Below are 20,911 nucleotides of genomic sequence, written 5' to 3'. Positions count from 1 at the left end.
TCTTGCTACAATTTACAGGGAGTTGGTGAAACCACACCTAGAGTATTGCATACAGTTTGGTTTTCCTTATTTATTCTTTCATGGGATGTGGGCATTGCTGGCAAGAGCAGCAATTGCAATTGTTGCCCATCCCTAATTGCCTTTGACAACTGAGTGGCTTGCTAGGACATTTCAGAGGACATTTAGAGTCAACCACATTGCTGTGGGTCTGGAGTCACATGTAAGCCAGACCAGGTAAGGATGGCAAATTTCCTTCCCTAAAGGACATTAGTGAACCAGATGGGTTTTTACGACAATCGACAATGTTTTCATGGTCACCATTACCGATACTAGCTTTTTAATTCCAGATTTATTAATTGAATTTAAATTCCACCAGTTGCCATGGTGGGATTTGAACTCATGTTCGCAGAGCCTGGGCCTCTGGATCGTTAGTCCACAGTGGCGCAGTGGTTAGCACCGCAGCCTCACAGCTCCAGCGACCTGGGTTCAATTCTGGGTACTGCCTGTGTGGAGTTTGCAAGTTCTCCCTGTGTCTGCGTGGGTTTCCTCCGGGTGCTCCGGTTTCCTCCCACATGCCAAAGACTTGCAGGTTGATAGGTAAATTGGCCATTATAAATTGCCCCTAGTATAGGTAGGTGGTAGGGAAATATAGGGACAGGTGGGGATGTGGTAAGAATATGGAATTAGTGTAGGATTAGTATAAAAAATGGGTGGTTGATGGTTGGCACAGACTCGGTGGGCCAAAGGGCCTCTTTCAGTGCTGTATCTCTAAAAAAAACATTACCACTAAGCCACCACATTCAAGGAGGGATATACTTGTATTGGAGGCAGTTCAGAGAAGGTTCACTAGGTCGATTCCTGAGTTGAAGGGGTTGTCTTATGAGGAAAGGTTGAGCAGGTTGGGCCTCTACTCGAATTTAGCAGAATGAGAGGTGATCTTATTGAAATATGTAAGATTTTGAGGGGGCTTTACAGGGTAAATTCTGAGAGGATGCTTCCCCTCATGGGGGAATCTGGAACTAGGAGGCACAGTTTCAAAATAAGGGGTCTCCCATTTCAGATGGAGATGAGGAGGAATTTCTTCTCTCAGAGGGTTATGAATCTTTGGAATTATCTACCCCAGAGAGCAGTGAGAGCTGAGTCACTGAACAGATTCAAGGCTGAGATGGACAGATTCTTGAAGCATAGGGGAGTCAAGGGTTATCGGAAACAGGCAGTAAAGTGGGGTTGAGGCCAAGATCAGACCATCCATGATCTTATTGAATGGCGCAGCAGGCTGGACCGGCCATATGGCCTACTCCTGCTCTTATTCCTTATGTTCTTAAATTATAGAGCTATTTGTCTATTCACTGCTCAAAGCAAACTAACCAAAGACAAATTATTTACTCAAGCTTCACAAAAATCACTGTAATCAGTAAACAAAAAGAACCTCCAGAAACTTAACCTAGCTACTATTTTAGAATCCTTGGGTTCTGCAACGCTGGTTCGTCTTTTGAGGAGATGTGAGAATCACCTTTCTCCTTTTCACTAAATTCCTACTATAACCAAATTCTCAGCTTCCACTCCGATTGCAATTCACCAGGCTCTGTCTCCAAGCTCTGTGCTCTGCAAACAAGTGCTTAATATATACATGTTTTAAGAATTACATAAGTTAAAATTGTTAGTCACTGTTGCCTCTACCTGCATCTGTCATGACTGAAGTCCTGGTACGAGGTGTATTGTTTTTGTTGAGAAGCATGCATTCACTTCTGGGGTGCCAGACTGGGAGGAAATGATTGTGTACTAGATACCTAGGTTCCTGAAGTCAATCTCTGCCACCACCACCCCTCCCCCACCTCCACCTCACCCCCACCGCATCCCCTGACCCCGCCTCCACCTTACCCCCCTGACCCCGCCTCCACCTTACCCCCCTGACCCCGCCTCCACCTTACCCCCCAACCCCGCCTCCACCTCACCCCCGACCCCGCCTCCACCTCACCCCCCCTGACCCCGCCTCCACCTCACCCCCTGACCCCGCCTCCCCCTGACCCTGCCTCCACCTCCCCCCTGACCCCGCCTCCACCTCACCCCCCTGACCCCGCCTCCACCTCACCCCCCTGACCCCGCCTCCACCTCACCGCCTTTGACCCCGCCTCCACCTCACCCCCTGACCCCGCCTCCACCTCACCCCCCCTGACCCCGCCTCCACCTCACCCCCCCTGACCCCGCCTCCACCTCACCCCCCCTGACCCCGCCTCCACCTCACCCCCCCTGACCCCGCCTCCACCTCACCCCCCTGACCCCGCCTCCACCTCACCCCCCCTGACCCCGCCTCCACCTCACCCCCCCTGACCCCGCCTCCACCTCACCCCCCGTGACCCCACCTCCACCTCACCCCCTGACCCCGCCTCCACCTCACCCCCTGACCCCGCCTCCACCTCACCCCCCCTGACCCCGCCTCCTCCTCACCCCCCTGACCCCGCCTCCACCTCACCCCCCCCTGACCCCGCCTCCACCTCACCCCCCCCTGACCCCGCCTCCACCTCACCCCCACCTGAGTCTCTTGATGGATTGCAGGCTCAGCCTCGCCCACCGACTTCTGAATGTCACTACTACTCCTGCTGCTAACTCAGTAAAAGGCCCCTGTTTCTGAACCCCCCACCCCCCCCCCCCCCCGTCCGTGATAATTCCACTCCCCTCCCCCCCCCCCGCGCACCATCCCCGACGACTGAACAACCCCTGATTTCTCTCCATCCTACTGATGACCACACCCTGCCCCCCCTGTTATTGACTTGTATACTCTAGAATTAAGTGAATGATTGAGAAATAATGTATTCGAGTTGCATTCTCCCGTCGCCCTTAACTTCTGATTTTCCATAATATTTGCAAATATATTTGTTTTCATAAACAGAACCAGCCGTGCTCAAACGTCATGGTGACAAAGTCTGTCACGGAGCCCAAACTAGTAAGGCGTATATCTAAACAAGACAGACATTAAAATATATCAAATTATTTATTTCAATTTTAGTAAGGTGAGTAGGTTCTGAACTTTTTTTTAAGTTTCGGCTGTTGTGGGTACCCTATTAGAAGTTGTGCAAATCAAAGTATGCTGAGGTCAAAGGCCATCCCTGTATTAGTGATGTATTAAATGTTCCCTGTCTGGTACAGGAGCAGGAAAAATACACCCCAGCGGGGTTAACTAGAACAAAATCGAGGAAGTGAAACTAGCGCAGAGACCAAGGCGACAGAATGGCTACTAAGGTAATGAGAAATATGCACACTTCGCGGGGACGGTTCGGGAGCCGGGGCTCGAGCGCGGGCGGTTGGAGAATCCGAGCTCGTGCTACTCTGCGCAGCGTTCGCCCGGAGGGCCCGCGTCGCGCTGGGCCCGTGGAATTTGCTGCAACCGTGTTGACGGTACATCCGAGCCCGCGCTGGTTACGGAAGTGTTCCGGTCTGGATCTTTGCTTTTGACAACAGACCATTTCTTGTAGGATGGAGAGGCGGCTGCAGCCGGCTCTCTCGGGAGATGAAAGTTTTTCTAACCGAATTTATGAGATAAAATGATTGAGTAGGGAATTAAATTCTGCCACACGCTGGGTTTCATAAAGTTTCAAAGACAGGACTGGAGAAAAACGGCGGTAGACATCGGAATGAACGGCCACATAAGCAGTACATAAACTGGGATATTTTACCTCGACATTTAGGCTAGCCTTGCCTAAAATGACTAATTGGTAACCGCTGTGATCATTTGGTCTGCTGCCGAGTCCAGTATTGACCAAAATGAAGCTTGATTTGAGAGGGACGAAAACTAGTGACACGCGATTCGCGGGGATGTCAATTTTGATTTTTATGCGATAGATCTTAATTGCATCGTAACACAGTCCATGAAAAGCACATAAATTCCCATCTAGCCGTCAAATAGACGTGGGACTTCAGTGCGATTAAGGGTGTGTCAAAATACTCGTAGGTGTTAAAACCACACACCGTCGCTTCCAAATCCCAGTGATTTATTTTGGGTGTAACGAAGTCTTTTGAGAAAATGGAGTGTTCACATGATTTGTTCAGTAATAGCATTCGTAAAAAACACGGTGACTCATCTAATGCACGTGATGCACTCAATCATTTTTTGCAACATTTCTGTTGTCAATGTTCTGGGCAATGCCTCTACAGTATCTACTATTGGCGTATGCATTTATAGATTTTAGTTATTTCAAAGTCTAAAACCTGCAGTATTCACCCACGATCCACAGTTACCTTCACATATTCTAAGTTTCTTGTGCTCAAAAGATTCCCATCTAAGTACTTCTGATAGTTGAGATTACTTGAATCATTGCATTTTGACACCGACATGCATGATTCACTGGGCCAGGTTTTTTTGCAAACTTTATTCTTTGAGATGTGGGCAACACTGGCAAGCCTGGACTTATTGCCCATCCCTGGTTGCATTGAGGGAACTGAGAGATGACTACATTGTGTGGGTTAGTAGGGTCATTTGAGACCTCGGGATGGTCATCCCTGCCCTTTTGTGAATCGCCACAGGCCCAGGTATGGGTCCTATACTCAGGGTTACGAGCCATGACCAATGGCAGAGCCAGCAAATTTTCAGTGCTTATGGCGGAAGAACCAGAACTTCGAGGGACAACAGCTTCTTGCGGGTGGAGGAACCTTCAGAAAGAGGACTTGTTTCTTTTAAAGCACACATGAGGAAGGCAATGGGAAGCAATCTCCTGTACTTTTTCCCCTTGTCATATTGCTCATTTCTCCTAGATGTTTTTTTTATGATCAACTGAAGAGGAAAGTGCAGGACCTTGAGGCATGGAGAAATGAGCAGAGGATCTGCTTTTGGGCATATCACCACTATAATGTGGAACTTGTATGTCAGACTGGGAACATAGGAACAGGAGTAGGCTGTTCAGCACCTCTAGTTCCACCATTAAGTTAGATCACTACCTTAGTTTCATATCCTTTAATACCCTTGCCTAACCAAAATCAATCAATCTCTGTTTTAAGATTTTCAATTGATCTAGCCTCCTCATCTTTTGAGGTAGAGTTCCAGACTTCCACTACACTTTTGTGAAGTGTTTTCCAACATGACCCCTGAATTGCCTAGATGTAACTTTAAGGTATGCCCCTGCCCTTGTTCTGGATTCTCACGCCAGAGAATATAGTTTTTTTCTTCTAACAAATCCTTTAATCATCTTGAATTAGATCACCCCCTAATTTTAGTATATTTGTAAAAATCTTCAGTGTTGCCCTTGATAACCCTTGCTTTTTTTCTCCTATTTCTGTGGTTCTTACTACTTCACAGCCTTTTGTTGTTCTTTATATCTTTCCCAGTTAGTCCGATCTCCACTATTCTTTGCATTTATCTAAGCTCTCTTTTTTTAAATATATGACCCCTCTTTTGTTGACTACGGTTGTTTAATTATATAAGTACAGCTCTTGACCTTTTTAAGGGTATGTACAGGTCTTTGTATTGTACCAAATACTTCATTGGAGACATTTCCCTGTTCATCTGTAGTTCTATCTGATGACAGTTCTGCCCAGTTCACTGTGGTCAATTTCTGGCTCATCCCTTCAAAATCAGCCTTACCTAAATTTAAAACAGTGGTTTGTGACTCGCCCTTCTCCCTCTCAACCCAGTTTCAATCATGTGATGAATTAGATTGTTATGGTCACTTACTGAGATGCCTCCTTGTCATTTAGATTGTTGACTCATTCTGGCTCATTACTGATCACTAGATTGAGTATGGTTTATCTTCTTGTTTCAGAAATATATTGTTCCAAAAAACTGTCTTGATTACACAAGAAATTTGCTGCCTTTGGCACTTGCTATTCTGCTTCTCCTGGTCTGAGTGAAAATTATCTCCCATTATAACCACTCTGCTTTTGCCGTAAGATTCTCTGTCTTTGAATTTATACATCTTGCTACTTTATCACAGTTCTCAGGAGATACCTGGACAACTACCCCCAAAGTCTTGCAACTTTATCTCCTCTTGATTATATCCAGAACGTTTCTACTGCCTACTCACCCATATACTAATGATGTAATTATGTCCTTTTACCTCCCATTCATAGAAACATAGAAAATAGGAGCAGGAATAGGCATGTGCAGCTTGTAGCCAGATACCAGTGATGGTGATTATGTCTTGCCCTTTTAAGCTAGATTTAGGCTTCTAATTTGCTTGTTCTATCATTTATGCTATGTTCATTTTTTTTTAGAACTTTTAGTGAGCAACAAACCCTACTCTGCAGTTTTGCTCTGATGCTGATTTCCTCATTTAAAAAAAACTTATGCCTTGATTTCATCATTCCTGTTTATATTTTAATTTCATTTCCTATGTTTTTCTGAACCTAAAGTATTTATGCTATTAACTGTATTTATGATCTGGACTTTGCTCTCATCTTGCTTTCTCAACTTTAGGCTATTTCATTTATTTTTATTTCTACCTGTCCCCTCCCCCACATTATGGTTTTTAAATCCTTTTCTACAACACTATTTATCCTTTCAGCTAGGACCCTGGTCCCAGGATCAGGTATAGTCCATCTCCGTGGTACAGCTCCTTCCTGTCCCAGTACTGGTGCCCATGAATGCCCTTTTTCCACACCAGTACTTCAACTGTATATTTACTTGCTGGATCTTTTTTGTTCCTTGTGCTCTTCCTGTCCATGCCGGGTCTCTCCCCTCTCATGGTCTTCCTATCGGTGCTGGTCTCTCTCCTCTCGTGCTCTTCCTGTCTGTGCTGAGCAGGGTTGTCAACTTCTCTTCCTGAACCAGTTGCCAAATCTGTGATGTAATTCTGTTCTGAAAAAAATTGAAGACAAATGGATATGATGTCTGCTCTTAAAGACCATTAGATGCTTATTCAGAAAATGAAGATTTGGACTTCATGCAGAGGACCTGTTTCCCGTTGCCTCATTCAACCTCTAGCTGGTCTATTATTTCAGAAGAGTAATTGAACAAATGGTGTACATGGAAAAGTGCCCTTGGTACTTAAGAGCTCTTTGTAAGATAAAGTAATATTCACAGTGGAGGCCTTGATTATCTGACAGGTCCTTCACTTGACCATTTTTTCTACTGTGCTTTTGTATGCACATTTCAGATTGGCAGATCTGCCAAACCTTATTCAGAAAGTATGGCAGTCATTTATTTTAGTTTATAGAAAATATGGCCTGTTTTCTTCCATGCCACTCAAAAAGTAAACTCCCAATAACCTAGAAGAAAAATGCTTCCTGATCTAGTACTGAGCATATAGACTAGTAGGTGCTTTTACATTTTTTGAGAAACCAGGGTAAAGGACCAAGGTTCATGATGCATTCATTACCAGGGTTGAAAAGGATAAGAGATAGCAAATTAGGAAGTGGTGATTTAATAATGTGAAGCTTGGGCTTTAAAAGTCTGAAGATTGTACGAGAAAAATTGAAGGTCAGTTTTGAAGTCCTGGAGACTGAGTTTTAATTTCAACTTTGAGATGGTAGGGAAGAAGAATTGCATGCTGTATTAGCAGTTTAGGAAGAACAAGAGAGGAAGTTAATAAAAGCAAAATACTGTGGTTGCTGGAAATCTGAAATAAAAACAAGAAATGCTGGAACTACTCAGCAGGTCTGGCAGCATCTGTGAAAAGAGAAGCAGAGTTAACGTTTCGGGTCAGTGACCCTTCTTCGGAACTGACAAATATTAGAAAAGTCACAGGTTATAAACAAGTGAGGTGGGGGTGGGGCAAGAGATAACAAAGGAGAAGGTGTAGATTGGACAAGGCCACTGTTGGATCTCAGTTTTTTATGATCTCATGGGTTACACGAAAAGAGACAAAGCCCGACTGTAGCTTTAAGAAACTTTATTGCAGTACTTAAGTTTTCTGAAGATGTAACAATTAACAATGAACTGAACTAAAACTAAAAGCAACACATGCGCTAAACTAACCCCCGAACTAATCCCCCTGAACTGAACACTTCGTGTCAAATCAAGCCTTTTTATAGTTATTCATACAAATCAGTAACACCTACTCTTTGTTCCCAATTGGTCTACAAACTTCTGCAGTTTCTTGGTGTCGGGGCCTGATTGGGGTACTGCCTTGTCAATTTGTTTTTAACTTCTTACTCCAGTTTCCCATCCCCTTATCTCCTTGTGAACCGTTAGGCTGACTGTTATACAAAGGGTTATTATTAAGCAGTCTGCAGCTGTCCTGTTAGTTTCTGCTGATAAGCTGCCTCTGCAGCCCTGAAATTATGAAGTAATTTCTGATAAGCTGTCTGTGCAGCTCCGAGGTTATTTTGTTAGTAATACATGATTGATTAATTATTTCATCTTAAATGTCCCCATATTATTTTGTTCTCTCAAATTCTGTTCTCACAGTCCCCCCTTTGATTTTTCAAAACACTTTTAAGAATCATTCCCTTGATCCCACCTAGGTGCCTTTTAATGGTCTCTACTTGTTTAGAAACAGCTTTCAACACCCAGAGGGGTCACACTCAATACGTTGCCTGCTTGTGCTACAGGAGGGCCCCGTGGGAACTCTGTAAAATCATAGGTTTTGCAGGGGCTTCAATTACTTGTTTACAACATAAAAGGTAGTACACTTGTACAATTACAATTTTATTTAAGCATCACTATTACATAATCGATTGTACAAACATAATACAATTCCATTCTTAGAGTACATTGATCATTAATTCATTTTAAGTATATATGAAAAGGTTATACAATTACCCTTTTATGGCATAACTAATTGTCTCTCCTTCTATAGAGCAAGTTCGAACACCAATTGCTTTTCAGGTAGCTGTCCAACCTGTATTCATACATCGCCTAATTAATTTCTTAAATTGCCAAATTAAGTAGATCACATATAACACCATGATACCCAAAACCACTATCAGGACATGGGAGATAATTCTAAACCAGGGGTGTATCTGCACATTTGACCCCCAGTTCCATAAGTCCTCCTGCCAGGTAGAATCATTTATCTCGTCCATCTCATCTTGTAGCATCTTCGACTGTTGTTCCAGATTGTAGTACACTACAGCAATGACTTCTAGCTGCTGTCTCTCTTTACCCAAGCGTGTGGGCAATGGCTGAATAGTATATTCATATTCCCGGAGGTAATTTGTCAAATCCTCCTTTGTGTCACAGTTATCGTTTCTGTCTTTTGTTTATGTATCTCTACCAACTCCATCTTCCCTACTCTGGTTGGTATTTGTGGGTTGAACCAAAATGTACTGTTGCTCACTGGACAAGTCCGTTTATGTCCATACTGGTACTCCTTCGCTGTGGTGGTTAAGCAATATCTCCCCTTTCTCATATAGGCCACATGGGTTAGCCCTGACAATGCTTTCCTAGTCTCCATGGTGCAATTTATAGTGGCATTAAATCCACATTTTGATTCTGCCATTTTATATATAGGATGAGGACATATGACCACCTGGTTTTCCAGACTACACTCAGACAATGGACAATGTTGTTCCAATGACCTCTTTTCCAATTTCCACAACATTTCCATAACATAGGGTAATATATCATAGTATTTTATGTAATCTTTTCCCCTTATCACCCCTATATTTTCTATTTCATGTAATTGCATCCCTAACTTATCTCTCAGAATTGCAGGTATTCCCAACACTACTCCAATACTCATAGATCCTGTATTTACACATTCCTGACCTTTCCATACTTTAAATTTTCTGATTTGGCACCTGGTAATGTTATCATTTGTGTAACTAGCTAAGTTCTCCGACTGGGTGTCATTTATCCCAACTGGTACCTGTCCCGCATCAGTTTGCCTCAAATTTTCCTTCGTTTGTTCTAACATCCATGAACTGTATGTAATACAAACACTTTCATTATTTGAAATAATATCATTAATAGTATGAGCATGACCTTCTAGTACTCTCATCAGTCCTGTAATTAGTTCAGTTGTTCTGCATGTAACAAATCACATTTCCTTCCATTCCCGGTATCTCTTTGCATACCAGGTGGTGTTTATTTTGGAGTCTGTCATTTGCTGTTGACTTTGTATACCTTCATTTGGGACCAGTGTTTCCATCGGCCCTTCCCTTTTTCCATTACTTCGTCTCCCACAACAGGCACCTTCGTCTGTTCCTCTTTCATGTCTGTTTCTATAGAATCTCCTGCCTCAGCTCATACAGTTGCCTGCACAGCTCCTTCACAAATCACCCTTCCTCTCATGGGTCCTACTTCCTTACTACCTGCTACGACATACCTTGGCAGTCTCATCACCCTTCCTGTCACCGTATTCATCAAGTCCTTTCCTACTTTAGCTACACCACTCTGTCCCTTTTGTTCCTTTTTCAAAATATCCTTTACTAGCTGACTGAGAGTTCTAAAATTCTGGTCCACATTTTCCAAATCTATAGTATTGACAATTGAAGTTCCTGTATTAATCACTAAACTACGTTTACGTCTCTTTCCCTTTTATTATTCCTTCATCACCAAATTCTTGTCTTAGCAATTGTTACAGTAATACCTTGTACAACTTTCGGGTCTTCTCAGGGCATCAGCCAGGTAGCTGGATATCTGAGATATTCAATATTACCGGTACCAACTCTAGCTTTATATTATATACAATTTTATTAGTTTTTATTATCGCAAGTCCATTTTCTGGTCTTGCAGTTAAGGCAGGGCAAGGGAGACCAGTCACTTGTGGCTGCTGGGTCGTAACCTTACTCGGTAATTCGGATGTGGGGGTAACCGTGGGGGTTGGTGCTGCTTGTCTGTCTAATCTCTCAACCTAGAATAGGAACTGTCCATTTTTATCTTTAGAGCTTTAATATCTTGCGCTGGGGGAGTTTGAGGATTGTCTGCACTCACCTTTGCTCTGTCTCATGCTTTCCCTGTGTTATTACTATTCCCAAATAAGAAACCTTTTCCTTCATTAGCTGTGCCATTTTCGGCTTAACTTTCACTCTGACCTTCTGGAGGAAGGTGGAATATCGATGGATTATTATAAAATCCCTGGGAGAGACACGTCCCGATGTACTGTTATCCCTGGAACGTAAACGCAAATTTATATTGACACTCTTGTGCCAATGGTATGGACCAGAACCCATTGCTAATGTCCAACACAGTAAACCACTTAGACTGTTTTGTTTTTTACTTTCTAAAACTTTGATTGTCCTCTTAAATATCAGATAAATTTCCCTTTGAGCGCTTTAAATAACCACTCATCAATTAAATTTTGTTTATTGATTCCAATTTCTTATGCCCAGACTTGGTTGTACTTTTTGTACGTTAAAGACAGAAGTGCTTGCAACTATCTCTCCTTCTCAAGCACTTTGTCTCATTGATAAAGATGCTGTGACATTTGATGTCTGCAGTTAAGTTCTTAAATTCTCAAAGCTGCTGGATCTCTTGCTGTGGCATCAGTTCTCACATGGCCTTGGAACCTGCCATCACCTGCTTAAAAAAAAAACACAAAGAATCCATTGTGGCTCTACCTCTGAGCCCAATGGGTTAATTTGTCCACTTATATCTGTCAATTTAGAAATTTAAAGTTTAACAATGTCCAATATGTATAAATTTGACTCACAGCAATGCAAAAAGCTGCAGCAGGGTTAAGTTCTTTGTTTGTCTCCAAGGGGGCGGAGCAAAACATTCTCAGCTTCGTCACTTTACGAAACCTTTTTTTCTGATCGAAAAGAACTACTCCACTTTAACCTTTTTTCAATCCTTTTGGTATCCTTAGGGTTTGGAAACAACAAAATCATTAGTAACATTATCAACTTCAAAGGAAAGCATCTCCATCAGGAAAGACAGCATTTTAGATCAAACTGCAATTGTTTTCAAATTTTTAGCATCTTTTGTAAGAAGTTCCTGATGCCAGGATTTTTATAACAAAGGTGATTCCAAATTCCAATTCACTGCAATAAATATTTAAAAACCAAAACTGCCAATGTTATATGAACGAGTCTTGTGTCCGGAACTGAAGCCTCCTCCAAAACTTGACATAATAAACTTGAAAGTTCATTGTGGCCACAAATGAAATTTCCAGTTTTTCAACTTTTAACCGGTCAATTAACCTTAATAGTATAAACTTAACTCAGACTTATTAATTTATAATACTTAACAACGACACACAGAACAGAATAGCATGTGCTTTTTTAAAAAACGATTACGTCATTTTTCTTCTTTCTTCAGGCGCCTTTTCAAATGACTGTAATAAAACCAAAAGCTAAAGAAGTTATTTGACATTCTTATAACACCAGCTTCTTAAACAAACTTTAAACAGACAGAATCTTTCCTATATCTCCTTTGTTTATCCTTCTCCCCCTTAAACCAATATCCAATTCCTGTCATTTGCTGCTTAAATACAGTCAGCAAAACATGTCTTTAATTTAAACTCCAAAAAAACAAGAACAGATTTGAAACTGGAACTCCAATTAAAGCAATGTTTTAAACTTCAAATTGGATTTCTGCCAAACAGCTTCAGACCTTCAAGGCTGAAGCTTATCTCTTAGAAAATTGTTCATTGCCTCTTCACAGTTGCAAAACCAACTTTTAAAATAAAAATAAAACTTTAACTTAAAATATAATTCAATTTTATATCCCATTCCTGGGTGCACAATCTTAAATTGAAATGAATACACTCAACAATCACTTTTCACACTCATTCAATTCCAAACAACTCAGAAAATTGATTCCTGTAATGGGTTACAAATTCAAAATACCAAATCTCTTTCAAATTCCCTGTCCCGAAGTCAAGGAACACACACAGGTTCAACTAATTCACAACCAAAACATGACTCAAGGTTCCCACAAAATATACACCTGTAAAAATAGAAAAAGTAACAGACTCATTCATCATTAAGGCCAGACAATAAAGAGTTAACGACAGTCAGTTCCACAGAACACAAGTTGTACAGAACACCAGCTGTACATCCCAGGGACATTCAATTCATTCGTGGAAGCTTCCAACATTCACACATTCAAATCAAAGACACAGTAACTTGTTTTTACTCTAAAACATAGTCCTTTATGTCACTCTGCCATAAACCTTGTCATGGAGCCCTCTGGCCTTTAGCAGCCAAGGACCATTGGGTCCGTTCTTTATCCTTACCCAAACTCTCTATATCTTCCAGGGACCACTGTCCCGTGGAGGTGCCATATTTTTGCCCAATTTCAGTGTACGTTTTAGCCAAATTAAACTGTTGCTCTACATATTCTTTTAACTGCTGAAGTATTTCATCTTCGGGAACGTCAGGTGGGGCCCGCCCACCTTTGACAGTAGTTAGTAACTGTCGGTTGCCTTCGTCGGTCATTTTATCAATGCCGTAGGGTCGGCATAACCTGGTATTTTTACAGATAAACTCGAGCCGATGGAGCTTCCTTCGAAGCCTGTGGGTCGGTATTACGCTGAATACCGCCGAATAAGGCGCCTGAATATAGGGGGTTTCCGTCTTCCGTATTCCCCCCGAGTGGACTCGAGTTACTGAACAAAAAGATTCGGGATCGCGTGGTGGAGTACCGAGCTTAGACAATGGCCAAGGACTTTTAAAACAAAGAGGAGTCCTTACCTCTGGGGCCCGATAAAGGTCCGATATCCAGTGCTTTGGTCTCTATCCTCCAGCGATCCTGCCGACTACGCCAAGTTGTTGGATTTCAGTTTTTTATGTTTTCGTGGGTTACACGAAAAGAGACCAAGTCCGACTGTAGCTTTAAGAAACTTTATTGCAGTACTTAATTGTTACATCTTCAGAAAACTTAACAATGAACTGAACTAAAACTAAAAGCAACACATACACTAAACTAACCCCCCCTGAACTGAACTCTTCGCGCCAAATCAAGCCTTATTATAGTTGTTCATACAAATCAGTAACACCTACTCTTTGTTCCCAATTGGTCTACAAACTTCTGCAGTTTCTTGGTGTCGGGGCCTGATTGGGGTACTGCCTTGTCAATTTGTTTTTAACTTCTTACTCCAGTTTCCCATCCCCTTATCTCCTTGTGAACCGTTAGGCTGACTGTTATACAAAGGGTTATTATTAAGCAGTCTGCAGCTGTCCTGTTAGTTTCTGCTGATAAGCTGCCTCTGCAGCCCTGAAATTATGAAGTCATTTCTGATAAGCAGTCTGTGCAGCTCCGAGGTTATTTTGTTAGTAATACATGATTGATTAATTATTTCATCTTAAATGTCCCCATATTATTTTGTTCTCTCAAATTCTGTTCTCACAGCCACATAGCTGACCAAAAGGTCATGGAGCAAAGGCAAACAATATTTTAATGGTGTGTTGAAAGACAAAGCATTATTACAGATTAGGTGTTAACGGACTGAATATTGAACAGCAGCAAGTGCAAACCTGAAAAAAAACGGTGGGTAAGCAAACTGAACAAACTAAGATGAAATGAAATAAATACAAAAAAAAGATTGTAAAAAATGTAAAGAAGAAACAATAACTAAAAATGAAAGTAAAATGGAGGCTGACATGCTCTGAAATTATTGAACGCAATGTTCAGTCCGGCAGGCTGTAGTGTGCCTAATCGGTAGATGAGATGCTGTTCCTCGAGCTTGCGTTGATGTTCACTGGAACACTGCAGCAATCCCAGGACAAAGATGTGAGCATGAGAGCAGGGGGGAGTGTTGAAATGGCAAGCAACCGGAAGCTCAGGGTCCTGCTTGCGGACTGAGCGGAGATGTTCTGCATATGGGTCACCCAGTCTGCATTTGGTCTCCCCAATGTAGAGGAGACCACATTGTGAGCAGCGAATACAGTATACTACATTGAAAGAAGTACAAGTAAATCGCTGCTTCACCTGAAGGGAGTGTTTGAGGCCTGGGATAGTGAGGAGAGAGGAGATAAATGGGCAGGTATTACACCTCCTGCGATTGCAGGGGAAGGTGCCATGGGACGGGGACGAGGTGGTGGGGGTAATGGAGGAGTGGACCAGGGTGTCGCAGAGGGAACGATCCCTTCGGAATGCTGACCGGGGAAGATGCAACTAGTAGTGGCATCACGCTGGAAATGGCGGAGGATGATCCTTTGGGTATGGAGGCTGATGGGGTGGAAAGTGAGGACAAGGGGAACCCTGTCACGGTTCTGGGAGGGAGGGGAAGGGGTGAGGGTAGAGGTGCGGGAAATGGGCTGGACACGGTTGAGGGCCCTGTTCACTGACTCCGATCAATTTCATTTTTAAGGAAGGATTATTGCAAACTGAGATATGGAAGGTTGGAAGTGAATGAAGCATCATACATCCAACAACAAGCTTTTTCTTGTATCCTATCCAGGGGTTTGAGAGATCTTTGAAATGGATATTACATTTTAGATGCACTTGGGCTCTACAGGTAATTAATATTTGCTGAGAGAAAAGTAGTATTGAACAATAATGAGACAAATTTTGGGATGGTACCAATGTTTCCTCTTAACTGTGTGGCTGCGCAACAGTTGGAAATGTGCCACGCAGGGCACAAACAGGTCATGCACAAGCAATGGTCTCTTTAAGATGTTCAAATGCATGGCCTTGTGGCAATCTTAAAGGGACTGGGCAGTGCAACAAATGAACTGCACGCTGAAGGAAAATTAGAGGAAACATTGGGTGTTACAATTGCCCTTTGTACTCTTAGTCTGGGAAAGTTTAAAAAAAAACATCCAGGGTCTCCACTTATGCTCGTTCACTCCTCCATTACTCCCACCACCTCGGCACCTTCCCCTGCATTCGCAGGAGATATAATACCTGCTTATTTACCTCCTCTCTCCTCTATATCCAAGGCCCCAAACACTCCTTTCAGGTGAAGCAGCAATTTACCTGTACTTTCAATTTAGTATACTGTATTCACTGCTCACAATGTGGTCTCCTGTACATTGGGGAGACCAACTGCAGATTGGGCGACGTTTAAGAGGCATCTAGACAAATACATGAATAGAGGGATACGGTCCCTGGAAGTGCAGAAGGTTTTAGTTTAGGCAGGCATCAAGATCGGGGCAGGCTTGGAGGGCTGAATGGCCTGTTCCTGTGCTGTACTGTTCTTTGCGGAACACCTCCGCTCAGTCCATAAGCATGACCCTGAGCTTCCGATTGCTGGCCATTTCAACACCGCCCCCCTGCTCTCATCTCTGTCCTGCGATTGCTGCAGTGTTCCAGTGAACATCAACGCAAGCTTGAGGAACAGCATCTCATTTACCGATTTAGGCACGCTACAACCTGCCAGACTGAACGCTGAATTCAATAACTTCAGAGCATGACGGCCCCTCTTTTTTTCACCCCCCTTATGTTTTTTTTTCTATTTTTCTCTTTTTTATTTGGTTATTTTAGTTTTTTTTAGTTTGGTTAGTTTGTTTCTACTGTGCCTACCCACTGTTTCTGTTTTATTTATTTATTTTTATTTAGAGATACAGCACTGAAACAGGCCCTACGGCCCACCAAGTCTGTGCCGACCAAGAACCACCCATTTACACTAACCCTACAGTAATCCCATATTCCCTACCTACACTGGGGGCAATTTACAACGGCCAATTTACCTATCACCTGCAAGTCTTTGGCTGTGGGAGGAAACTGGAGCACCCGGCGAAAACGCATGCGGTCACGTGGAGAACTTGCAAACTCCGCACAGGCAGTACCCAGAATTGAACCAGGGTCCCTGGAGCTGTGACGCTGCAGTGCTAACCACTGCGCCACCCCTAAAATTTTTAATTAAAACGAGATAGAAAAATTCCAAGGGGAAGACCCACCATCCATGGTTAAATAAAAAATTTTAAAGATAGTATCAAACTTAAAGTAAAAGCATACAATTGCGCAAAGATGGGTGGCAGGTCAGAAGATTGGACAGAATGTAAAAAGCAGTAAAGAATGACTAAAAGATTAATAATGAAGGGAAAAATTAGAGTAAGAGAGAAAGTTGGTGAGAAATATAAAAGCAGATGGTAAGAGTTTCTGTAGACATTTGAAAAAGAAAAAAGTTAACAAAGTGAGCATTGGTCCTATGGAAAGTGAGTCTGGGGAATTAATAAGGAAAAATAAGGAGATGGCAGATGAATTGAACATGTATTTTGCATCGGTCTTCACCATAGAGGCTACAACCCAGAAATAGCTGTAAATCAGGAAATGGAAGAGAGGGAGGAACTCAAGAAAATTACAATCACTAGGAAAGTAATACTGAATAAATTGTTGGAGATGCAGGTTGACAAGTCCCCAGGTTGTGATGGACTTCATCCTAGGGTCTTAAAACAAGTGAAAGTGTTACGACCAGGTGAGAAAGGTGTCATTAGAACATTAGAGCATTAGAACATTAGAACATTACAGCGCAGTACAGGCCCTTCGGCCCTCGATGTTGCGCCGACCATCTGACCTACACTATTCCATTTTCATCCATATGTCTATCCAATGACCACTTAAATGCCCTTAAAGTTGGCGAGTCTACTACTGTTGCAGGCAGAGCGTTCCACGCCCCTACTACTCTCTGCGTAAAGAAACTACCTCTGACATCTGTCCTATATCTTTCACCCCTCAACTTAAAGCTATGTCCCCTGGTGTTTGCCATCATCATCCGAGGAAAAAGACTCTCACTATCCACCCTATCTAACCCTCTGATTATCTTGTATGTCTCTATTAAGTCACCTCTCCTCCTCCTTCTCTCCAACGAAAACAACCTCAAGTCCCTCAGCCTTTCCTCGTAAGACCTTCCTTCCATACCAGGCAACATCCTAGTAAATCTCCTCTGCACCCTTTCCAAAGCTTCCACATCCTTCCTATAATGCGGTGACCAGAACTGCACGCAATACTCAAGGTGCGGCCTCACCAGAGTTTTGTACAGCTGCATCATGACCTCGTGGCTCCGAAACTCGATCCCCCTACTAATAAAAGCTAACACACCATATGCCTTCTTAACAGCCCTATTAACCTGGGTAGCAACTTTCAGGGATTTATGTACCTGGACACCAAGATCTCTCTGCTCATCTACACTACCAAGAATCTTCCCATTAGCCCAGTACTCTGCATTGCTGTTACTCCTTCCAAAGTGAATCACCTCACACTTCTCCGCATTAAACTCCATTTGCCATCTCTCAGCCCAGCTCTGCAGCCTATCTATGTCCCTCTGTACCCTACAACACCCTTCGACACTATCCACAACTCCACCGACCTTCGTGTCATCCGCAAATTTACTAACCCACCCTTCTACACCCTCATCCAGGTCATTTATAAAAATGACCAACAGCAGTGGCCCCAAAACAGAACCTTGCGGTACACCACTAGTAACTAAACTCCAGGATGAACATTTGCCATCAACCACCACCCTCTGTCTTCTTTCAGCTAGCCAATTTCTGATCCAAAGCTCTAAATCACCTTCAACCCCATACTTCCGTATTTTCTGCAATAGCCTACCGTGGGGAACCTTATCAAACGCCTTACTGAAATCCATATACACCACATCCACGGCTTTACCCTCATCCACCTGTTTGGTCACCTTCTCGAAAAACTCAATAAGGTTTGTGAGGCACGACCTACCTTTCACAAAACCGTGCTGACTATCGCAAATGAACTTATTCTTTTCAAGATGATTATAAATCCTATCTCTTATAACCCTTTCCAACATTTTACCCACAACCGAAGTAAGGCTCACAGGTCTATAATTACCAGGGCTGTCTCTACTCCCCTTCTTGAACAAGGGGACAACATTTGCTATCCTCCAGTCCTCCGGCACAACTCCTGTCGACAATGACGACATAAAGATCAAGGACAACGGCTCTGTAATCTCCTCCCTGGCTTCCCAGAGAATCCTAGGATAAATCCCATCTGGCCCAGGGGACTTAGCAATTTTGGAAAGAGTGAAAATAGATAACACCTCCTCCTTGTGAATCTCAATCCCATCTAGCCTAGTAGGCTGTATCTCAGTAATCTCCTCGGCAACATTTTCTTTCTCTACTGTAAATACTGACGAAAAATATTCATTTAACGCTTCCCCTATCTCCTCTGATTCCGCACACAACTTCCCACTACTATCCTTGATTGGCCCTGTTCTAACTCTTATCATTCTTTTATTCCTGATATACCTATAGAAAGCCTTAGGGTTTTCTTTGATCCTATCTGCCAATGACTTCTCGTGTCCTCTCCTTGCTCTTCTTAGCCCTCCCTTTAGATCCTTCCTGGCTAGCTTGTAACTCTCAAGCGCCCTAACTGAGCCTTCACGTCTCATCCTAACATAAGCCGCCCTCTTCCTCTTGACAAGCGCTTCAACTTCTTGAGTAAACCACGGCTTCCTCGCTCGACAACTTCCTCCCTGCCTGACAGGTACATACTTATCAAGGACACGCATTAGCTGCTCCTTGAATAAGCTCCACATTTCGTTTGTGCCCATCCCCTGCAGTTTCCTTCCCCATCCTACACATCCTAAATCTTGCCTAATCGCGTCATAATTTCCTTTCCCCCAGCTATAATTCTTGCCCTGCGGTATATACCTGTCCCTGCCCATCGCTAAGGTAAACCTAACCGAATTGTGATCACTATCGCCAAAGTGCTCACCTACATCTAAATCGAACACCTGGCCGGGTTCATTACCCAGTACCAAATCCAATGTGGCATCGCCCCTGGTTGGCCTGTCCACATACTGTGTCAGAAATCCCTCCTGCACACACTGGACAAAAACAGACCCATCTAAAGTACTCAAACTATAGTATTTCCAGTCAATATTTGGAAAGTTAAAGTCCCCCATAACCACTACCCTGTTACTCTCGCTCCTGTCGAGAATCATCTTTGTGTCGAAGGGTCTTTTACTGTCTTCACCTGGTCTTATTGTAATAGGGTTTAATTTTTAAACAGTGTTTTGAGCTCCCCCTTGGCGAATCCTTGTTCACCACTTTCTAATTATAAGGCAAAGAAATGAGCACAAACAGGCTTTCTTAGGTTTAAAGAAGAAAAGTGACATTTTATTAAAACTTAAACTCTAATTCGGTTAACGCCGACGGATACACTCCGCACCCCATGCTAGCATGCATACGCGATACGCAGATACGCACATGCAAATAGAGACAGAAAATAGCAGAAGAAAAATAAAATCGAGAAGTTTGAGGCAGTCTCTGAAGAGGGGATTTTACTGTGCTTCGAACTTGCTGCAGTCCTTGATTGCAGGTAGTCTTGCTTTTCGTTGGGGCCCAGTATTCTTAAACTTTGTTCACTGTAGGAGACTTTTCTCTCTTGGGGTTCATGTGTCTTCAATGGATCTTCAGTTTCGTGAGGAGGAGATGGGAGCAGACAGGAGAGAGGTGTTCTCAGTCCAGGAGCAAACGCCTTTCTGAGTTTCTTTCAGCAAGTTCAAATTCAAAAAACTCCAACAGTCAGTTAGTCATGTGACTAAACTGGTCTGACCACTTCTTCTGTATATTGGGGAAGCAAGGACTGCGTCCCTTGTTTCAATACTGTCTGCTAGCATGCAGATGTCTTTCGAATTAGGGGCTTGGCAATTCCTTGTGATAGGACCTCTTTTCTTCCCAGCCACAATTTTAAGTTTTAATGTTCATGTGGCGAAATACTGTGTGCCTCAGTCTTGGCAGGTGGGAGCTTGGATGACCCTAGTGAGATAGTTGATGCGTTCGTTTTAATTTTCCAAAATATCCTAGATTCGGGGATGGTTCCATTAGATTGGAAAATAGCCAATGTAACTCCTATTCAAAAAGGGAGGGAGACAGAAAGCCGGAAACTACAGGCCAGTTAGCGTAACATCTGTCATGGGGAAAATGTCAGAAACTATTATTAAAGACGTTATAACCGAGCACGTTGAAAAATTCAAGGTAATCAAGCAGAGTCAACATGGTTTTGTGAAAGGGAAATCATGTTTAACCAATTTATTGGAGTTCTTTGAGGGAGTTCTTTGTGTTGTGAATAAAGGGGTGGACCTACTGTACTTAGATTTGCAGAAGGCATTTGATAAGGTGTCACATCAAAGGTTATTGGGGAAAATAAAAGCTCATGGTGTAGGGGATAACATTT

The 20,911-nt window shown here is 42.9% G+C and overlaps 1 protein-coding gene across 3 annotated transcripts in view; it reads left to right on the top strand.

Annotated features, from left to right (window-relative positions):
* Window positions 1-3,096: 3,096 nt before the first annotated feature.
* snx9b (sorting nexin 9b) overlaps window positions 3,097-20,911 on the top strand; it is a 307,428-nt gene continuing 289,613 nt past the window's right edge. For all 3 annotated transcript variants that reach the window (XM_068044778.1, XM_068044777.1, XM_068044776.1), the window contains exon 1: window positions 3,097-3,240. In XM_068044778.1, the coding sequence (XP_067900879.1) occupies window positions 3,229-3,240 (12 nt within the window). In that variant the 5' untranslated portion in view covers window positions 3,097-3,228. The remainder of the gene's footprint in view (window positions 3,241-20,911) is intronic.

The sequence above is a fragment of the Heterodontus francisci genome, chromosome 13 (assembly GCF_036365525.1).
Source record: "Heterodontus francisci isolate sHetFra1 chromosome 13, sHetFra1.hap1, whole genome shotgun sequence".
NCBI lineage: Eukaryota > Metazoa > Chordata > Chondrichthyes > Heterodontiformes > Heterodontidae > Heterodontus > Heterodontus francisci.
The sequence above is the reverse complement of the archived record's forward strand: the minus strand, read 5'-3'. Positions and strand labels throughout refer to the sequence as shown.